The sequence below is a fragment of the Salvelinus sp. IW2-2015 genome, linkage group LG15 (genome assembly GCF_002910315.2).
Source record: "Salvelinus sp. IW2-2015 linkage group LG15, ASM291031v2, whole genome shotgun sequence".
NCBI lineage: Eukaryota > Metazoa > Chordata > Actinopteri > Salmoniformes > Salmonidae > Salvelinus > Salvelinus sp. IW2-2015.
In genome coordinates this window covers 39,508,086-39,530,435 of record NC_036855.1, presented here as the reverse complement: position 1 = coordinate 39,530,435, position 22,350 = coordinate 39,508,086, and the positions used below count along the sequence as shown (strand labels likewise).

At 43.3% G+C, this 22,350-nt stretch overlaps 1 protein-coding gene across 1 annotated transcript in view; it reads left to right on the top strand.

Moving 5' to 3' along the window:
• The window catches only part of taok3a (TAO kinase 3a), a 105,387-nt gene that overhangs the window by 68,294 nt on the left and 14,743 nt on the right, over positions 1–22,350 (top strand). The window contains 11 exon segments of the mRNA XM_070447140.1: positions 1,753–1,824; positions 2,448–2,549; positions 3,088–3,133; positions 3,864–3,960; positions 6,629–6,742; positions 10,311–10,402; positions 12,146–12,239; positions 16,424–16,505; positions 18,831–19,001; positions 20,035–20,229; positions 21,435–21,566. Of these exon segments, the coding sequence (XP_070303241.1) occupies positions 1,753–1,824; positions 2,448–2,549; positions 3,088–3,133; positions 3,864–3,960; positions 6,629–6,742; positions 10,311–10,402; positions 12,146–12,239; positions 16,424–16,505; positions 18,831–19,001; positions 20,035–20,229; positions 21,435–21,566 (1,197 nt within the window).

The window sequence follows — 22,350 nt, the reverse complement described above, 5'->3', positions numbered from 1 at the left end:
CCAACCATTGAACAGGGCCTATTTAATTTCAATTTCTCAACCAATGGAGATGCTTTCATGACGAATGTCAATTGAAAGTGCTATTTAGTCCAGGACTGGCCCTGGTCAGTGTGTGTTATATGCATTGGGTGAGTGCAATCCATACTATTCACTGTCAGGATCATGTTAGACACCCAGTCTAGCTGTCTGTGGCTATAGATGTCAGAGTCCAGGGACAAGATCACTCGCTCTCTCAAGGTTGTCTAATAATAACTCTGCTGCCATTTCTGTTAAATTCTGTCTCTCTGCTGCATTTCTTAATCTGGTCGTCACTAATGACAGAAGGCCTTTAAATCTAAATCAATGCCGAGCGGGAGAGAGGGGAGGATGAATCTGCTAGCACCAATCCCTTCCTCCTCCTCCCCTCCCTTCACCCCTCTCATCCCTCCCTCCAGCACTCTCCTCCTTTTCCTCCTCCCCTCCCTCCGTCCTCTTCCTTTCAAACCTCCCTCCATCATCCTTTTCCCCCACCCCTTTCTTTCCACGTCCAACATCCCTTTCCTCCTCCCTCCCCTCATCCATCCCCCAGCCTCTCCATATGCAAGGCTGTGGGGAAAGGGATAAACTGAAGCCTTTCCTCCTAAGACAGCTGTTCTGCGCGTTAAGTGGCGAGGCCAGCTGGCGATGGATGGATAGATAGTAGGGCAGGCAGGAGATTTTASCTGGCCTGGTTGACTGGCATTAGTGCTCCCCTAAGTCCAGTCATCTACCGGACAAGGCTACATTCATAGAAATATACTTATTAGAATGGGAAATGGTTTTAAAGTGGCAATCTGGATTCGAGGTCAATGGCTGTGTATTGATAATTTAAAAGTCCAAAATGGATATACCAATCCCAGAGTAGCCCCTTAAAATGTTCCAGTCAAATTGCCATAGTCTGAAGGGATTTGRCCATTCTAGTAATTCTATTRATATGGCTAWGGTACTGTATGTCAGCATGCCACATGATGAGGCCATCAGTCTTGTCTGGCTMATTTGGCTGGCTATTATGAAATCCTGGTGCCTTTTTGGTCATTGATACACTTCTTCTTTACCCGCTGTGAGCTACTAGGATAGCTAACTGCAAGTGTTTGCTAGCTGCTGTGGCTAGCTCATAGCTCTACTATGCATTCACATTCCTTCTGACCAAAGGCATGTGTATGGGGGGAAATTACTGAAATGGAATGAGGAACCATCAACGTTTGTATGAGGAAGCCATCCATGTGTTCTAAAAGCCTTAGGGGTTTTAACACACGCAATGTGCTAATTACTGTGTGGTTAAGTACCTAGCTAGCTAGCTAGCTTCTCTGTTGAGTTGCTTGTATCCTCTATGCTTGTTMTCGTCTATGCTCATATTTGTAACTACAGGGAGTTTCCTGTGGTGATCAAATTCTGTCACATATGTTTAGTATTGCCATCTTTTGAAGAGACAGTTGATTCTTGTTTCCCATTTACCCTCATTTGACCCAGAGCCATATATAGAGTGGCTATATCTCAGTCATATGACCCACTTTTACCAGTTTTTGGCTACCAACTGGATTCTAGCCAGCTGTCAAATATAGGCCTATATCCTGTATCCAGACTACAGCTGTGTGTTTCTACGAGAAATGCCTGTTCTCACATTCACCTTTCGCTCTCGCTCTCTCGCTCTCCATTTCTTTTCCCTCCTCTCACTCACTCCCCTCCTCTCCTCTCTCTTCCCTACTCTCACTCCCCTCCTCTACTCTCCCTCAGGCCAGAAACTCCTACTCCAACGAGGTGGTGGCCATCAAGAAGATGTCCTACAATGGAAAACAGACCACCGAGGTGAGAGGACTGCCGCCTTTTACTCACTTTAAACACAAGTTGAACTAATTTATCACTCTGTCTGCTTTCAGTCATACCTCAGGCATTGAAACAGAGGTTAAATAAGTTGAGAGGACAACTAATACAAATGTTTTGAACTCCCTCTCAAACTCTTCCCGCTATGGCCAATGGGACGGTCACACCTCAGGACTTGAAACGGAGGTTCAACATTCCATGGACAGTCCCTTCCTCTGGCCACTATGATGGTCACAACTCGGTATCTTTGAAATCACAACCTGGCCACTGGAATGGTCACAACTTAGGCCTTGTAGCAGAGGTCAAATGAGACGAGAACAACTAACACAAACACTTTGAAATTACACACTCTTCCCACTCTGGCCACAGTATGGTCACGCCTAAGGGCTTTAAACAGAGGTTCAACTTTCCCTGCGATCCACAAGGCCTTGGGTTGGGGTCAAGGGTTGGGTTCAAACTCCTCTCTTGTGTAAATGGAACTGACCTATCCATAAACCCACTGCCCTGGCCAATATGRCAGGGCCAACATGCTGTGAATAGGGCTCTTTGCAGATGTGTTGATGTTGTTGACTCTTACACACCCTCTCTCTCCCTCCTTCTCTCCTCAGAAATGGCAGGACATCATTAAGGAGGTCAAGTTTTTGGAACAGCTGCGCCATCCAAACACCATTGAGTACAAAGGCTGCTACTTGAAGGATAACACTGCCTGGGTCAGTGGAGTGTGGCAGAGCTGCCAGGGAAACCAATTTTTTTCCCCCCTCTTCATCAGGCTGCTTCTATCTTTCTTTCAACTCTCTTTCTTTCTTTTCATCTCTGACTCTCTTTCTCATAATCTCGCTCATTCTCTTTCTCTCTCGGTCTCACCATTTTCTATCTTTCCCATTTTTGTCTCTCTCTCCATCTCTCTCTTGCATAGTTTCTCTGATTCTCTGTCTTTCACCATTTGTCTCCTTCTCTAAAACCTCCCTTTTACAACATGGTTTATGTCATGACCTTTTAAAATATGCACCAACCACTTCCAAGGTAAACATCGTTAGGATAATCTCTTTGCACTTGACAGCACTTATTCTTTTTTTTTTTRWRCACCWCRMKWWWYATYYTAATAAATGAGGCCTTGTTTTTGTCTGTGTCATTATGTAATAGATATTTGGGGTTGTTGGTCATTTGTTTAAGGAGGCAACTCTCAATCTTGGGTGTGTTTTTGGGTGTCCACTTGTCTCTGACCTATGACCTTTCTGTCACTTCCAGCTGGTGATGGAGTACTGCCTAGGCTCCGCATCAGATTTACTAGAGGGTGAGTAGTACACACACATCCAGCGTTCACACAAACACACACACACACACACACACACACTTATTCACCTAAACACACACAGTTCATTCAAAGAGAAGTTACAAAATCGCAATGAAAATATCTGGGTTCTTTCTGAGCATGTGCTTTATAAACCCATTAGTAATGCAACATTCATGGTTAGCAAGGAACCTTTTCACTCTAAACAGGGTGTGTAATATTCCACTGTGAATGTTCCTGTTCAGGGTCTCCAAACATTCCGCACCTTGGCCTACGTGATATATTTAGCACTTCTGTTTGTGTCCTGGCTGTCATGGAAACTGTTTTTAACAGCCATGACAGTTGGCTGGTTTTGACCTATTTTTGTGTMTGTGAAGCGCTTCTGAAATTCCTCCACTGTAGTTCTGCTTCCTTTGACTCTAAGGCAAGGCGTCGCTCTGCTAGCCTGGTCRCAGATTTGTTTGTGCTGTCTTGCCAACTCATATTGTCATCAAGTTGGTAAGACCGCACAAACAGATCTGGGACCAGGCTATCAGAGCAGCAATCCACCCACCGGGAATGTGTTTTATAACCCTTTTATCCCAACCCTGTTAGACTTTACACATTTAACAGATGCTTCTGGGGTTTGTTGTTGTGTGTCATATCAGGAAGGGCAGATAGCTTGTMTCTCTAGATAGCACTGACGGTTTTCCCCCTTAATGTATGTTTCTCTTCTTTGTACCCTCTCTTCCAGTTCATAAGAAACCGCTCCAAGAGGTTGAAATTGCTGCCATAACCCACGGTGCCTTGCTAGGACTGGCTTACCTCCATTCCCATAATATGATTCACAGGTGAGCTGTCGGTCTACCTGTCTTCCATCTTCCCCCTCGTTAAATGTTTGTCAACAACATTAAATAAGCCCAAGCCCCCCCCTCCTCGCTTCTCCTTCGCCCAAATCCAGATAGCTTATGTTCTGAAAGAGTTGCAAAATCTGGATCCCTACAAATCAGCTGGGCTAGACAATCTGGACCCTCTCTTTCTAAAATTATCAGCCGAAATTGTTGCAACCCCTATTACTAGCCTGTTCAACCTCCCTTTCGTATCGCCTGCGATCCCTAAAGATTAGAAAGCTGCCGCGGACACTCGAGACCCAAACTGTTACAGACCTATATCCATCCTGCCGTGCCTTTCTAAAGTCTTAAAGCCAAGTTAATAAACAGATCACCGACCATTTCGAATCCCACCGTACCTTCTCCACTATGCAATCTGGTTTCAGAGCTGGTCATGGGTGCACCTCAGCCACGCTCAAGGTCCTAAATGATATCATAACCGTCACAGATAAAAGACAGTACTGTGCAGCCGTCTTCATCGACCTGGCCAAGGCTTTCGACTCTGTCAATCACCGCGTTCTTATCGGCAGACTCAATAGCCTTGGTTTCTCAAATGACTGACTCGCCTGGTTCACCAAATACTTCTCAGATAGAGCTCAGTGTGTCAAATCGGAGGGCATGTTGTCCAGACCTCTGGCAGTCTCTATGGGGGTGCCACAGGGTTCAATTCTCGGGCCTACTCCTTTCTCTGTATATATCAATGATATCACTCTTGCTGCTGGTGATTCTCTGATCCACCTCTACGCAGACGACACCATTCTGTATACATCTGACCCTTCCTTGGACACTCTGTTAACAAACCTCTAAACGAGCTTCAATGCCATACAACACTCCTTCCGTGGCCTCCAACTGCTCTTAAATGCTATTAATACTAAATGCATGCTCTTCAACCGATCACTGCCCGCACCCTCCTGCCCGCCTAGCATCCCTACTCTGGATGGTTCTGACTTAGAATATGTGGACAACTACAAATACCTAGGTGTCTGGTTAAACTGTAAACTCTCCTTCCAGACTCACATTAAGCATCTCCAATCCAAAATTAAATCTAGAATCGGCTTCCTATTTCGCAACAAAGCCTCCTTCACTCATGCTGCCAAACATACCCTTGTAAAACGGACTATCCTACTGATCCTTGACTTCGGCGATGTCATTGCAAAATTGCCTCCAACACTCAGCAAATTGGATGTAATCTATCACAGTGCCATCCGTTTTGTCACCGAAGCACCATATACTACCCACCACTGCGACTTGTATMCTCTCGTTGGCTGGCCCTTGCTACATATTCGTCGCCAAACCCACTGGCTCCAGGTCATCTATAAGTCTTTGCTAGGTAAAGCCCCACCTTATCTCAGCTCACTGGTCTCCATAGCAACACCCACCCATAGCACGCGCTCCAGCAGGTATATTTCACTGGTCATCCCCAAAGCCAACACATKTTTGGCCACCTTTCCTTCCAGTTCTCTGCTGCCAATGACTGGAATGAATTGCAAAAATCACTGAAGCTGGAGACTRWTARCTCCCTCACTAACTTTAAGCATCAGCTGTCAGAGCAGCTCACCGATCACTGTACCTGTACACAGCCCATCTGTAAATAGCACACCCAACTACCTCATTCCCATATTATTATTTTCTTTGCTCTTTTGCACCCCAGTATCTCTACTTGCACATCATCATCTGCACATCCATCACTCCAGTGTTAATGCTAAATTGTAATTATTTTGCCACTATGGCCTATTTATTGCCTTACCTCCCTAACCTTACTACATTTGCACACACTGTACATATATTRTTCTATTGTGTTTTTGACCGTACGTTTGTTTATCCCATGTGTAACTCTGTGTTTTTGTTGCACTGCTTTGCTTTATCTTGGCCAGGTCGCAGTTGTAAATGAGAACTTGTTCTCAACTGGCCTACCTGGTTAAATAAAGGTGAAAAAAAATACAAAAATATTAATTAAATTAAACACGTTTGAGCTGTTGCTGAGACGAGATATGTGGTGCCTCTGTTCTCATTGTAAAGTAATAATAAACTCGTCAGAGATAACATTCTTCGAGTCATCTGCCAACCCTAATCTGTATTTCAATGTGCATTCCAACAGGCCCTTTTCTTGAACATCACTTACGGCGAATGTTATGTGAAACTTTTATCATTTTACCACCATGGCCCATAAAGACAAATATTACTGTTTTACCATGTTAAAAGTTATGAAACCGAAAGGAAAGAAATAAGTATATTTATTCACCACATCAATTAATTGTGAGATTGTATGCCGCCCAAAGTACAGGCCTAAATAAATGTGTGCTCCGCTCACTGTTTAGCTGAGCTCAAGGAAATGCCTTTATTTAGCTTGAGCTATTTGCATTTCAACCTGACAGTGAGACAATATTTCCCTTTCTTCCTGCTTTTAAACGCATCACTATAAAGTCACATTGTCATATGCACACCACATTAGAGGCTAGTGGATATGCAGGCATATGCATGAAAAAGACAGACGCCAGTGCACTTCAAACGTATCACTCCCAAGAGGTAGCTAATACACCTAAAGTAGCCCATATCACTCTGAACCATATCCCACCACCCTATTCTAACCCTGTTTTACATGTCATCGCTTATCTTTTTCTCTCTCCAGAGATGTGAAAGCTGGAAATATCCTGCTAACTGAGCCAGGCCTGGTCAAACTGGCAGACTTCGGCTCTGCCTCCATCGCCTCTCCTGCCAACTCCTTCGTAGGAACACCTTACTGGTCAGTACCTACCATTTTGAAGGTAGCGATATGACGTAGATGCATAAAGTAAACAGCGTTGTGGGTCAATTTCCGCAACAACTAAGAGCGCTGAAGCGCGAGGCTCAACTTCTCTGCTGTTTTGGTCCTGTGGCTACCATGTTGTAAAAGTGTGAAGCGAGCCCGTGTACATGCGCAGATCCTGTGTGTGATTGTGGGAGCGAAGTCTTGCATCTTGCTCATCGTAATATGTCCGGTGCTGCTCGTGGCAACATAATTTCACTGAGTCTACCTTTAACAATACCTCAACACTACACTTTACCTGTCAGTACCTTAACACAGACACAAACACCTTACGGCTCAGTATCACCACACTAACATAATATATAGCTAGCCTAGTAGTATATAACATAGCTTTGCCTCTAGCCTCTCCTGACAACTCTTTCGTAGGGACATCTTATTGGTCAATATCTTAACAAAGGCACAATGTACATGGAGTGTACAAAACATTAAGAACACCTACTCTTTCCATGATATAGACTGACCAGGTGAATCCAGGTGAAAACTATGATCCCTTATTGATGTTACTTGTTAAATCCACTTCAGTAGATGAAGGGGAGGAAACAGGTTAAAGAAGGACTTTTAAGCTTTGAGAAAATCGTGACATGGATTGTGTATTGCCAGAGGGTGAATGGGCAAGAGAAAATATTGAAGTGCCTTTTGAACGGGGTATGGTAGTAGGTGCCAGGCACACCGGTTTGTGTCAAGAACTGCAATGCTGCTGGGTTTTTCACAATCAACAATTTCCCGTGGTCCACTACCCAAAGGACATCCAGCCAACTTGACACAACTGTGGGGAGCATTGGAGTCTACATGGGGGGTGCAACTCAATATTAGGAAGGTGTTCTTAATGTTTTGTACACTCAGTGTATTCCTACTAGAGGTCGACCGATTATGATTTTTCAACGCAGATACCGATACCGATTTTTATTGGAGGACCAAAAAAAGCCGATAACGATTAATCGGCCAATTTAAAAAAATATATATATATATTTTCTATAAAAAAAAWTTTTTTAACTTATTTGTAATAATGACAATTACAACAATACTGAATGAACACTTATTTTAACTATATATAATACATCAATAAAATCTATTTAGCTTCAAATAAATAATGAAACATGTTCAATTTGGTTTAAGTAATGCAAAAACAAAGTGTTGGAGAAGAAAGTAAAAGTGCAATATGTGCCATGTAAGAAAGCTAACGTTTAAGTTCCTTGCTCAGAACATATGAAAGCTGGTGGGTCCTTTTAACATGAGTCTTCAATATTCCCAGGTAAGAAGTTTTAGGTTGTAGTTATTATAGGAATTATAGGACTATTTCTCTCTATACGATTTGTATTTCATATACCTTTGACTGTTGGATGTTCTTATAGGCACTTTAGTATTGCCAGTGTAACAGTATAGCTTCCGGCCCTCTCCTTGCCGCTACCTGGGCTCGAACCAGGAACACATCGACAACAGCCACCCTCGAAGCAGCGTTACCCATACAGAGCAAGGGGAACAACTACTCCAAGTCTCAGAGCGAGTGACGTTTGAAACTCTATTAGCGCGCACCCCACTAACTAGCTAGCCATTTCACATCGGTTACACCAGCCTAATCTCGGGAGTTGATAGGCTTGAAGTCATAAACAGCGCAATGCTTGAAGCACAGTGAAGAGCTGCTGGCAAAACGCACGAAAGTGCTGTTTGAATGAATGCTTACGAGCCTGCTGGTGCCTACCATCGCTCAGTCAGACTGCTCTATCAAATCATAGACTTAATTATAACACAATAACACACAGAAATAAGAGCCTTAGGTCATTAATATGGTCGAATCCGGAAACTATCATCTCGAAAACAAGACGTTTATTCTTTCAGTGAAATACGGAACCGTTCCGTATTTTATCTAATGGGTGGCATCCATAAGTCTAAATATTCCTGTTACATTGCAATGTCATAATTACGTAAAATTCTGGCAAATTAGTTCGCAATGAGCCAGGCGGCCCAAACTGTTGCATATACTCTGACTGCGTGCAATGAACGCAAGAGAAGTGACACAAGTTCACCTGGTTAATATTGCCGGCTAACCTGGATTTCTTTTAGCTAAATTTGCAGTTTTAAAAATATATACTTCTGTGTATTGATTTTAAGAAAGGCATTGATGTTTATGGTTAGGTACACGTTGGAGCAACGACAGTCCTTTTTCGCGAATGCGCACTGCATCGATTATTTGCAACGCACGCTAGACATTCAATACACGCTAGATAAACTAGTAATATCATCAACCATGTGTAGTTATAACTAATGATTATGATTGATTGATTGTTTTTTATAATTTAAGTTTAATGCTAGCTAGCAACTTGCCTTGGCTTCTTACTGCATTCGCGTAACAGGCGGGCTCCTCGTGAGGCAGGTGGTTAGAGCGTTGGACTAGTTAACCGTAAGGTTGCAAGATTGAATCCCTGAGCTGACAAGGTAGAAATCTGTCGTTCTGCCCCTGAACAAGGCAGTTAACCCACCGATCCTAGGCCGTCATTGAAAATAAGAATGTGTTCTAAACTGACTTGCATAGTTAAATAAAGGTGTAAAAATACATTTAAAAAATTATACATTTGGACGCAAAATCGGCGTCCAAAATTACCGATTTCCGATTGTTATGAAAACTTCAAATCGGCCCTAATTAATTGGCCATTCCGATTAATCGGTCGACCCCTAATTCCTACATGATTAGTACCTCATCCCTAAGACTTTACTGGTCAATATCTTAACACTGATGCTTGTTTGTCTCCAGCGTTACTATGAGGGTTTCTATGTGAATGACCATTGGTCCACTACCCAAAAGACACTACCCAAAGAACATATATCTTGTATTGTATTTGTATACTTTTGTATTTAGCTGTTATTTGCCCAGGTTCATCTCATTGAGACCTAGTCCAAAACATCTCCTTTGTGGGAATTCTGTAACATACTTGTCAGTACCTAACGCACTACAATAGGGCTTTTCCACACCAGTCCTGGGGCCTCCCCAGAATACACATTTTTGTTCCAGCCCACCAATATCCCATTTGATTCAACTACTCGAGGCCTTGACGATTAGTTGATTAATTGAATCACATGTTCAGCTGGAACACGAATGTGGAAAGTACTGGGACCAGATGGCTATGCGTTATAATTTACAACTATTTATTATGTTAAAAAAAACAATGGTCATTCACATAGAAACCCTCATAGTAACGCTGAAGACAAACAAGCAAACAAACAAAACATAGGGAGAACTCCTAGAACACTGTGTCGATTCTCCTGATACTCTCTATTCATGATACTCAAAGCTCACAGTGTGCTACTTGTATCCAGTCAGGCTGTTAATTCGACACATAACGTACACCCCTTAGTCTTCCAGCAGCACATTACTCAGACCTGAGCTTCTAGCTAGGCTATCACTGCATACCAAAGGGACTTTAAGATATCCAGGCTTAACAGATTATGAATTTCCACAAATTTAACACTGGTGGTTAATTACTGACACGCGTGTGTGTGTGTGTCCCAGGATGGCCCCGGAAGTGATCCTAGCAATGGACGAGGGCCAGTATGAGGGGAAGGTGGACATCTGGTCCCTGGGAATCACCTGTATTGAACTGGGTTAGTGTACATCTGTTTTTACTGTACCAGGCTTTTCTCAGTTTTTACTGACTTATTTACATTTCAGTCATTTAGCAGACACTCTTATCCAGAGCAACTTACAGTCAGTGCATTGGTACGTAGAGTGCCTTCAGGAAGTATTCACATCCCTTGACTTTTTCCACATTTTGTTGTGTTACAGCCTGAATTTAAAATTGATTACATTTAGATTTTGCACTGGCCTACACACAATACCCCATTGTGTCAAAGTAGAATTATGTTTTTAGAAATGCTTACAAATTAATAAAACATGAAAAGCTGAAATGTCTTGAGTCAAAAAGTGTTCAACCCCTTTGTTTTGGCAAGCCTAAATAAGTTCACAAGTAAAAATATGCTTAACAAGTCACATAAGTATTGGACTCTGTGTGCAATAATAGTGTTTAACATGATTTTTGAATGACTACCCCAGACATACAATTATCTGTAAGGTCCCTCAGTTGAGCAGTGAATTTCAAACACAGATTCAACCACAAAGATCAATGCCTCGCAAAGAAGGGCACTTATTGGTAGATGGGAAAAAGCAGACATTGATAATCCCTTTTAGCATGGTGAAGTTATTAATTACACTTTGGATGGTGTGTCAGTACACCCAGTCACTACAAAGATACAGGCGTTCTTCATAACTCAGTTGCTTGAGAGGAAGGAAACTGTTCAGGGATTTTACCATGAGGCAAACAGTTGATTGAGGATGGATCCACAACATTGTAGTTACTCCACAATACTAACCTAAATGACAGAGTGAAAAGTAGGAAGCCTGTACAGAATAAAAAATATTCCAAAATCAGGACAATAACGTAAAACACAATGCCAAATCTAAACTGGAGTTGCTTAACAAGAGGACATTGAATGTTCCCGAGTGGCCTAGTTACAGTTTTGACTTAAATCGGCATGAAAATCTATGGCAAGTCTTGAAAATGGCTTTCTAACAATGATCAACAACCAACTTGACAGAGCTTGAATAATTTTTAAAAGAATAATGTGCAATCCAGGTGTGCAAAGCTCTTAGAGACTAACCCAGGAAGACTCACAGCTGTAATCGCTGCCAAAGGTGATTCTAACATGTATTGACTCGGGTGTGAATACATATGTAAATAAATATTTCTGTATTTAATTTAATACATTTGCAAAATAAATTAAAAACATGTTTTCACTTTGTCATTATGGGATATTGTGTGTAGATGGGTGAGAAAATACATCTATTTAATCCATTTTGAATTCAGGCTGTAACACAACAAAATGTGAAATACGTCAAGGGGTATGAACATTGTCCTGCAACTAGTCCACATCTCAGGAGGCATCGTTACTTGTTAAGAAAATTTACTTTTTATGGCCTTCCTCGGAATGTCAAAGAAACAAACAGACATAGCTAGTCCATCTTGGACTTCCCCATCTAGAGAGAGCAGTGACACACGCCTGACAGACTGACCCATGACAGTTGATTCACAATGTTGCTCAATCATGTGCTTGTCATGTGATTACCATGGCCCCTTGTGTACTACATGTACACACACACATATACATACATACATACATACACACACACACACACACACACACACACACACACACACACACACAGATAGAATAACATTGTCAAGGTCAAAAGTATCTCTTATCTTCCTCCTGTTCAACCAGATATGATAACCCCCTCCCTTTCTCTCTTCCTCTCTTTCTCCTTTTCTCGACCTCTCTTCCTCTTCATAGCGGAGCGCAAGCCTCCCCTGTTCAACATGAACGCTATGAGTGCCTTATATCACATRGCCCAGAACGACTCTCCCACGCTGCAGTCCAACGAGTGGTAAGTCCTCACCATCCCTCTGCTGAGCTGTGTGACCACACACACACAAACACACACCCTCTCAAAGCCCTGGAAGTCCCAGTCTGTCTCTTATGTAATTACCTGAGGGGCCGAGCTAAGGCCTTTCCTATTTAAAGAACCAAGCCTCAGGCTAAACTCACAGGCTACTACTGTACTGTACCATACACCAAACCACACTCTGCGGGAGGGAGGGATGAAGGTAGGGAGAGAGGGAGGAATGAGAGTGGGAGGGTGAGACCGATAGATGGAGGTAGGCAGAGAGAGACCTGTCTCCCTGGATGGAGACAGACAGATAGACAAATGCAGGTTTGGAGGGAGCGAGGCAGAGAGAGACAGAAAGACAGGCGGCAATCACACTAGCCCCCCTCTTTCTTGTGCTGTTGATGCTCTTTGAGTTTATGGTGTGATGACTGCCATAAGAGGAAGATTCTGTCAACATTTACAATGTCATGATACTATAGCCAGTGTACTTTTATTGGCACAGTATAGTTTCGCACCATAAAGGTTGGCGTGTGTGTGTGTGTGGGGGAAATGTTGTACTCTATTTGACCCAGATAAGGGTGGATATAGGACTTTTCATTTTTATTTAACCTTTTATTTAACTAGGCAAGGCAACTAGACTTATATGGCTCTAGAAGTACATTCCTATCAACAAGTAGAGAATGTATAATACAGCTCAAACAAGTTGCAGCATTTGCATGAAGGTGTAAGTGTTGTGTTTATTTTCATAGTCCATGTTCCTTACTGAGAAAATCGATTTGTGTGATTACGAAACCCAAAGCAAACAGATTCACAAGTAGCACACTCCAATAAAATAAATATTTGATTGTCTTTTCAGTATGCAAAGATTTAGCATATTTTGACAAATTAGCATTAAAAGCAAGCCTTAGTCTTGTACTGAAGAGAGTGTGTGAAGCAAGGTTATGGTCCTCCCATAGAGATGCAATATGATTTAGTTTTCTATTTCTTACACACACGAACACACACACACACAGTAGTCAGTGTATTGTTGAAGGTGCTCCAAATAGGCCTCTGGCATGAACCTCTCTCTCATTAGCTGAGACTAGTTGAAAATGTATACAACTATGTAGACTATATGACATCGCCACACAGAGAGTTTGAAGATGGACTTTCAATAACACAGACAAATCTAATGTTATTTGTCACATGCGCCGAATACAACAGGTGTAGATCTTACAGTGACATGCTTACTTATAAGCCCTTAACCAACATGATGAATAGCTATAGAAGCACCCTGGCTTTACCCTGACTCTAAGGCTTGAAAGGTGGGAAAGTGGATATACATTCCCCTATGTATTTATTTGGACAGTGAAGCTAAAACTTTTAATTTGGCTCTATACACCAGCATTTTGGATTTGAGATCAAATGTTTTACCCTTTTTGAAATGAAAGCACTTTATGTGGTCCCACCATTTGAAGGTATCATATGTATTTGGACAAATTGTGTATTTGTATCACTTAGTGTATTGAATGTAGTGCAAAGTTTCGTATTTGGTCCCCTATTCGTAGCACACAATGACTACATTAAGCTTGTGACTTCACAAACTTGTTGGATGCATTTGCAGTTGTTTTAGTTGTGTTTCGGATTATGTTATGCCCAGTAGAATTGAATGGTAAATCATGTATCGTCATTTTGGAGTCCCTTTTATTATAAATAAGAATAGAATATGTTTCTGAACACTTCTAAATGAATGAGGACCCAACTATGATTACGTATAATCATTAACGAATCATGAATAATGACGAGTGATACATTTTATAGGCATAAATATCATACCCCCCCCCCAAAACGTTCTAACCTCTCTTTTATTGGTAATGGTGAAAGGTTAGCATGTTTTGGGGGCATAATCTTCATGCCTCTAACTTTCTCACTCATCATTATTCACAATTCAATCGTGATTATCCGTAATCATGATAGCATCCACATTAATGTAGAAGTGTTCAGAAACATATTCTATTGTTATTTACAATAAAAGTGACTCCAAAATGACACTACATTATTTACCATTCATTTCTACACAACCAAAACAGACGCCAAATGCTTCCAACAAGTTTGTATAGTCACAAGCTTGATGTAATCATTGCGTGCTAGGAATATGGGACCAAATACTAAACTTTTGATTCAATTGAAAAGGCTATAAGTGAATTTGTCCAATACTTATGACACCTTCAAATGGTGGGACTAGATAAATAAAGTGTTAATTTCTAAAAGGTAAAATGGATATGTATGAAAATACCATCAAACTATACTGTCACCTCATTAACGTTTTAGCTTCACTGTCCAAATAAATACGTAGGGGGTTGTATATACAGTGGGGAGAACAAGTATTTGATACACTGCCGATTTTGCAGGTTTTCCTACTTACAAAGCATGTAGAGGTCTGTAATTTTTATCATAGGTACACTTCAACTGTGAGAGACGGAATCTAAAACAAAAATCCAGAAAATCACATTGTATGATTTTTAAATAATTTATTTGCATTTTATTGCATGACATAAGTATTTGATCACCTACAACCAGTAAGAATTCCGGCTCTCACAGACCTGTTAGTTTTTTCTTTAAGAAGCCATCCTGTTCTCCACTCATTACCTGTATTAACTGCACCTGTTTGAACTCGTTACCTGTATAAAAGACACCTGTCCACACACTCAATCAAACAGATTCCAACCTCCACAATGGCAAGACCAGAGAGCTGTGTAAGGACATCAGGGATAAAATTGTAGACCTGCACAAGGCTGGGATGGGCTAACAGGACAATAGGCAAGCAGCTTGGTGAGAAGGAAACAACTGTTGGCGCAATTATTAGAAAATGGAAGAAGTTCAAGATGACGGTCAATCACCCTCAGTCTGGGGCTCCATGCCAGATTTCACCTCGTGGGGCATCAATGATCATGAGGAAGAAGAGGGATCAGCCCAGAACTACACGGCAGACCTGGTCAATGACCTGAAGAGAGCTGGGACCACCAGTCTCAAAGAAACCATTAGTAACACACTACGCCGTCATGGATAAAATCCTGCAGCGCACGCAAGGTCCCCCTGCTTAAGCAGTGCATGTCCAGGCCTGTCTGAAGTTTGCCAATGACCATCTGGATGATCCAGAGGAGGAATGGGAGAAGGTCATGTGGTCTGATGAGACAAAATAGAGCTTTTTGGTCTAACTCCACTCGCCGTGTTTGGAGGAAGAAGAAGTATGAGTACAACCCCAAGAACACCATCCCAACCGTGAAGCATGGAGGTGGAAACATCATTCTTTGGGGATGCTTTTCTGCAAAGGGGACAGGACGCTGCACCGTATTGAGGGGAGGATGGATGGGCCATGTATCCGCGAGATCTTGGCCAACAACCTCCTTCCCTCAGTAAGAGCATTGAAGATGGGTCGTGGCTGGGTCTTCCGCATGACAACGACACGAAGCACACAGCCATGGCAACTAAGGAGTGGCTCCGTAAAGCATCTCAAGGTCCTGAGTGGCCTAGCCAGTCGCTCCAGACCTGAACCCAATAGAAAATCTTTGGAGGAGCTGAAAGTCCTATTGCCAGCGACAGCCCCGAAACCTGAAGGATCTGGAGAAGATCTGTAAGGAGGAGTGGGCCAAAATCCCTGCTGCAGTGTGTGCAAACCTAGTCAAGAATACAGAAACGTATGATCTCTGTAATTCCAAAACAAAGGTTTCTGTACCAAATATTAAGTTCTGCTTTTCTGATGTATCAAATATATGTCAGTGCAATAAAATGCAAATTAATTACTTAAAAATCATACAATGTGATTTTCTGGATTTTTGTTTTAGATTCCGTCTCTCATAGTTGAAGTGTACCTATGATAAAAATTACAGACCTCTACATGCTTTGTAAGTAGGAAAACCTGCAAAATCGGCAGTGTATCAAATACTTGTTCTCCCCACTGTATATATATTTTTTAAACTAATTTAGCATACACTCTTATCCAGAGCGACTTACAGTTAGTTAATGCATTCATCTTAAGATAGCAAGGTGAGACAGCTATTGCCTTTTATTCCTGTCTAATCATGGTTGTATTCTGTTTTCTTCCAAATCCTTCCACCTCTTCACCTCCACTCCATCTCTCCTTCCCTCATCCCTCCACCTCTCCATCGCTCCACCTGTCCATCCCTCTATCTTTCTACAAGGTCGGACCCCTTCCGGAGCTTCGTTGACTACTGCCTACTCAAAATTCCTCAGGACAGACTCTCGTCGGGGGAGCTGCTGCGAGTGAGTGCACTTCCTGTTATCTCTGTCAGAGACTGTGACCTCACTTCCCGTGTCAGTCTCTCAAAGACCATCTGGATGAATGCGTCCAATATGGCACCCTATTCCCTGGTGAGAAAGTTAGACTCAGAAATATCAACCCCCCCCCAGCTATGCTCCATACTTTTGGAGTGTAGAGCCAATATAATAAAAAATGCTCATTGTCCCAATAATTACGGAGGGCACTGTAATGCACTACTTTTGACCAGAACCCAATGGGACCTGGTCAAAAGTAGCACACTATGTAGGGAGTAGGGTGCCATTTCAGACATAGCTGATGATTCACTGCCTCCCACAGCTCTAGAGAAAATAGGAATTAAAGATTCCACAGGGGTTAAGATGTGTTGTTCACATACGCACGCACGCACACACACACTGATCCCACAGGGGTTAGGGTTTTGTTGTTAAGCATTGAACCCTTTTTTTATCTTGCGCTGTAGTACACTTTGTGTTGGAGGTTCATAAGACATCCATAGTGTGTGTGTGTGTGTGTGTGACCATATCCCCTTGACACACAATGAAAGCTAAAGTCAGACTGACTGCCCCCATAGACCCATGTGTTACAGTACAAGATCAGTCAGTTGTGTGGAAAGGTATTCTGCTAGCTAGCCTTTGTTTGTACATCCTGATTGGCCAATCCACTGTTAATCTGTGTGTGTTTGTGTGTCTGACCATGTAATGTAGAGTTGATCTTTTTGTTTGTTTGGCCGAGAAGTAATCCTATTGGCCTGCTAAGAGTTTTATGTTCTTGATTGGTAGTCACACTCTCTCACTGGCCTGTCGGTCTTACCTGGCTGTCCAAGAATTTAGTGGGCTAGAGGGGATGAGATGGTGGGGGCTTGTCTGTAGCTCTGGGTAGAAGTAACCCTTGTCCCTTAGGTGCAGATCTAGGATAAACTTTCCCTCTCCCAAATCCTAACCATAATTATTAGTGGGGAAAAGGCTAAACTGACCTTAAATCAGTGCCTAGTAGGCAACTTGCTCCTAATCTGAGTCGGAGCAGGGGGCATCCAGATCACCGCCCCTCAAGCCCCTGATTAATACAAACACATACACACTCATTGCCCTCTGCCCCTCTTTGAGCTCTTTAGGAGAAATCAGGTCACTAATCTCTTTCCCTTCAGGTTCCACTTCCTCAATATAGAGTCAAACTTCGCTTCCCATACTCCTTTACTCCTACCAAAACTACACTACTACACTGTTCCCATGATCTTTGGCGAATCGCATGGTCGGGTGCATGCATCGAAGAAAAAAAAATGGGGGAGGAAAATGTTGTAATGGGGGAGAAGGGAAAGGAAGACAAGAATCCGAACCGTCGGTCCGACTCTGTTCATGGTCCCCAGGATAGTTTTTTAATTTTTTCGGGAAGGGATTACTCTGAAGATTAGTCCTCTCGCTCTCTCTCTCTCGCTCTCTCTCTCTCTCTATTTTCTATCGCTCTCTCTCTCTCACCCAGCCCCCTGATACATGGCAGCTCTGATTTTCTCACTCACTCTTTCGCTCCCTCTGTCTGTTTGTTTGAAAACGGGAAAATGTTTCCTCTCTATTTCCAGACTATGATGTCATCCTTCTGAATCAGAGAGTCCATTACATTACTCCAGCCAGCCAGCATCTGTCAGATAGAAGGAAGGTGTGTAGGGAGAGACATACATGGCCGTTTCAGCCCCCAAGTGGTTGCATGCATTGCATTTCCACTAAGCAGGCATTTAGCAACAAAAAAAATGTGTGTGTATGTGAGCGCGTGTGCGTGCGCTACCGGTCAGTCCCATATGAACACTATCGGATGGAGTATTTTATATATACACATTTTTGTATTTTATTTTTCTGGTAAACCAGCACAAGAAACTCTATCTAGGTTGAATAACCCACAGGCGCCCTCTAGTGACCAATGGGAAAAGAGCGAGAGAGAGAAATAATTCTCTGAAATAATAATCACATGGAGTATTGATATATTATTGATATAGAAAATATGTTTATAATACCATGGATTTATAGGGCTGTGTTATATCAGATTAAACATTTAAAAGAGGTCTTCCCTCATTTTGTGGACCTGTTTCTACACTTACCCTGACTACCCTGTCAACACCCTTAGACCATTTTTTGGTACATATCTCACATATTTACATACTTTATAATCAGGCAGACAGTCAAACAGACCGACACTGTGTATAACTTCTGACCTCTTTTGCTCCTGTCCCCCTGCAGCATGACTTTGTGTATCAGAATCACCTCCCGCGGGTCCTCATGAATCCTAACCTGTAAGCCCTCTGCCCTCTCTCCTCTACCCAGCATGACTTCGTCCGTCGGGAGCGTCCCCCACGGGTCCTCACGGAGCTCATCCAGAGGACCAAGGATGCGGTGCGGGAGCTCGACAACCTGCAGTACCGCAAGATGAAGAAGATCCTTTACCAGGAGAAACACAACGGACCCATGGGGGAGAGCCAGGAGGAGGAGGAGGAGGTGGGTTTAACACCACTTAAACAAACCATGTTCACCAAAGATAAAATGGGTAGTATGTATTTGTATGTGTGAGGATAGATTTTGATTCTTGAGTCAAGAAAGGCTTAAACCTCAACTGAACTCCTATTCCTGTTTGGCACAAAAAGGATAACTGTCACAGAGGAGGAATAGGTGTCTCAGAGGTCAGCAAAGGTTGACATGGAGAAGATACCTATTCTTCTGTTTACAGGTCTTGAACCAGGCCCAAGGGTAACGTAGCACTCACACATTCAAAGTCATGTCAAATTGACCATTAAGTGGTCTAAGGCTATTTTGCCACCAGAGACTCTGGGTTCGAGCCCAGGCTCTGTCGCAGCCGGCCGTGACCGGGAGGTCCATGGGGCCACGCACAATTGGCCTAGCGTCGTCCGGGTTAGGGAGGGTTTGGCCGGTAGGGATATCCTTGTCTCATCGCGCACTAGCGACTCCTGTGGCGGGCCGGGCGCAGTGCGCGCTGACCAGGTTGCTAGGTGTACGGTGTTTCCTCCGACACATTGGTGCGGCTGGCTTCCGGGTTGGATGCGCACTGTGTTAAGAAGCAGTGAGGCTTGGTTGGGTTGTGTTTCTGAGTACGCATGGCTCTCGACCTTCGTCTCTCCCGAGCCCGTACGGGAGTTGTAGCGATGAGACAAGAAAGTAACTACTAACAATTGGATACCACGAAATTGGGGAGAAAAAGGGGATTACATTTTTTTTTTTTTTCATCATTATAATTTTTTGACCATTAATACCCATTTGTCTCAAACGAGGCCATTTCACGCAGACAGACAGACAGACAGACAGACAGACAGACAGACAGACAGACAGACAGACAGACAGTCATGTCCTACAGTCATGTCCTACAGTCATGTCTGTCTGTGTGTCTGGCCTAACCGGGACATTATGCTTGAGTGTGTCACACAAATAGGAGCGTGTGGCACAAAAGTGTTTGTGTGTTTCCCACAATTCCCTTACTGAATACGGATCCCTATCTCCTGCTTCTGTCTCCCTCCAGGAATCTGAGCAGGCCAGCTGTAAGATGAACAGCCTGGGCAGTAATCACTCCATCCCCAGCACCTCGGTCAGTACAGGTAGCCAGAGCAGCAGCATCAACAGCATGCAGGAGGTCCTAGACGAGAGCTGCTCCGACATGACCATGATGCACCATGACTACGACAGCACCCTCGAGTCCTCCGCACACACCAAGAAGGTAACACTGACAGAGGGAGAGAAACACACACACAAGCTAGCATACACACAAGTGTGTACACAGGAAGAAGGTAAGACTCATCTATCACTATCAGTGAACCGCCAGGTTGTCACCCACTCCAAACCTACTCACGTCCTCAAGGATAGCACAAACAAACAGGAACACGCATGCCAATAAGGTACTGCTCATCTAGGACCCTCAGCCAGCAGCCACCTACACCAAACTTCAACCCACGTCCTCAAGATTGACAGCTCTCAGGGGTGCATCAACACACAAACATAAAGACTCACACTAACGAGTGAGCTTCCACACTATTCACTCCCACCCACGTCCAAAGAAACACACAAACACACACAACCAACCTCTGAGGTAATCATATGATCATACTGTTCACAAACAAACCTAACGCTGTTAAACACTGACACCATGGAAACCAGACACATTTTTCTCCCGCTCCAAAATCCTGCTTTGCTTGATTCCTATAAATATGCTCTTGATAGACACACACACACACACATGGAGATACACAGAGCCAGAGTTCATCAGTGCTGTGAATCACACCCTCAGAACAAAGATGCCCTCTCTTCTCCTCTCCGCTGGCGTCTCCATGCAGGCTGAGGTTGACACACTGCTGAATGCCTGACATTCACTCTGAATACTCTTTGTCTCGGGCATCGTAGCACAACACACACACACACACACACACACACACACACACACACACACACACACACGCTTCAAACAGCAGCAGATTATGAGATGCCTGTCATTCCTCATCTTTAGCCACGTCTTGTTCCTTGTCTTTGTCCATTAATCTGCCTGCAATGACAGACTGTTATTAAAAATGTCACTTGGTGTCTAGGTTGACGATGTGTCACAAGACAACCGTGGGTGTAGCAGAACATGAGGAGGTGACAGACTACTGTCTGTCTATAGATTATAGTTCCTTTTCTTATGTAACTGGTCATGAACAATGTACTGTAGTGAAGTGCAGTATTGGCATTATGGCAAAAAATATTACAAAAGCTCCAGGTTTATACTCCAACCATCACACTTCGGGTTGAGTTTAATCCAAAACCTGTTCACTACCATCCAAAAGTTCCCCTGGATTTTTCCATTCTCTCATCTGATTCTGTACACAGTGAAAGTTATACCATTGTAGTAACAGGCCATGAAACTCAAAAGTGTATCTTCTCTTTCGTCAGGACCACGGGTATAACTGGGATGATGGTGTGAAACGTGACCACAGGCCAGAGCTGAGACCAGCCTCCTCAGACAAGAGCCAGGCACACAACTACCGTCACAACAACTTTTCTACCATCAAATCAGCATCGCTGGTAAGGGTCAACACACCTTTGTCTCTCTAGCTTCATCTCTCTATGTCTCTGTGTCCACTATCCACCATCAAATCAGCATTGCGTGTAAAGGCTAACATCATAGTTTGCTCTCCCTGGGTGATATCAAGTCTCCCCCATTCTCTGTCCATCTTTCCCTCTCTTCTTTTCCCTTTGTCTGTCTCTATTTCCCTTTGAGTGTCTTGCACGCTATCCTTCTCTCTCTAGCTTCCTCTTTCTCTCCCCTTCCTCATTCTTCTCATTCTCTTCCTATTGTTTTCTCTCTCCTCTCTGTACTTTCCTTCCTGTCCTCCCCTCCCGCTCTTTATTATTGCTCTCGCCCCTCCCTCCCTCTCACTAGACCCCTTTGTCTTCTCCCGGTCCTTCACTATCCTTCCGTTCGCCTTCACCTCCTCTTCTCCTCCCTCCCTCTCTTCTATTCCTGTACTTTTCCCCTCACTAATATCAGTCTCATACCCCCTCTGTGGTTGGGGCGGGGGGGGGGGGGGGGGGGCAGGCAGTATGGAGTAATATTACCATCCTTGCCTTTCTCTCTCTCTTGCCCTCTCCATGTCTGTTGTCATGGTTACAGGGCTCCAGTAAGCAGCTATCTAGAGTGGTAATGGTGTCTAAGGTCTGTCTACCACTGGTTTTAATTGTGCGATTTGTTTCCTTCCGATCTCCTGGTTTCTGGACTAGCTATAGCACTGGGGGAACTGGGAGGAAACAGGGTTTCTGTGTGTCTATGTCCTTAACATGCCATGTGTTACATAGCTTTACTGACTGG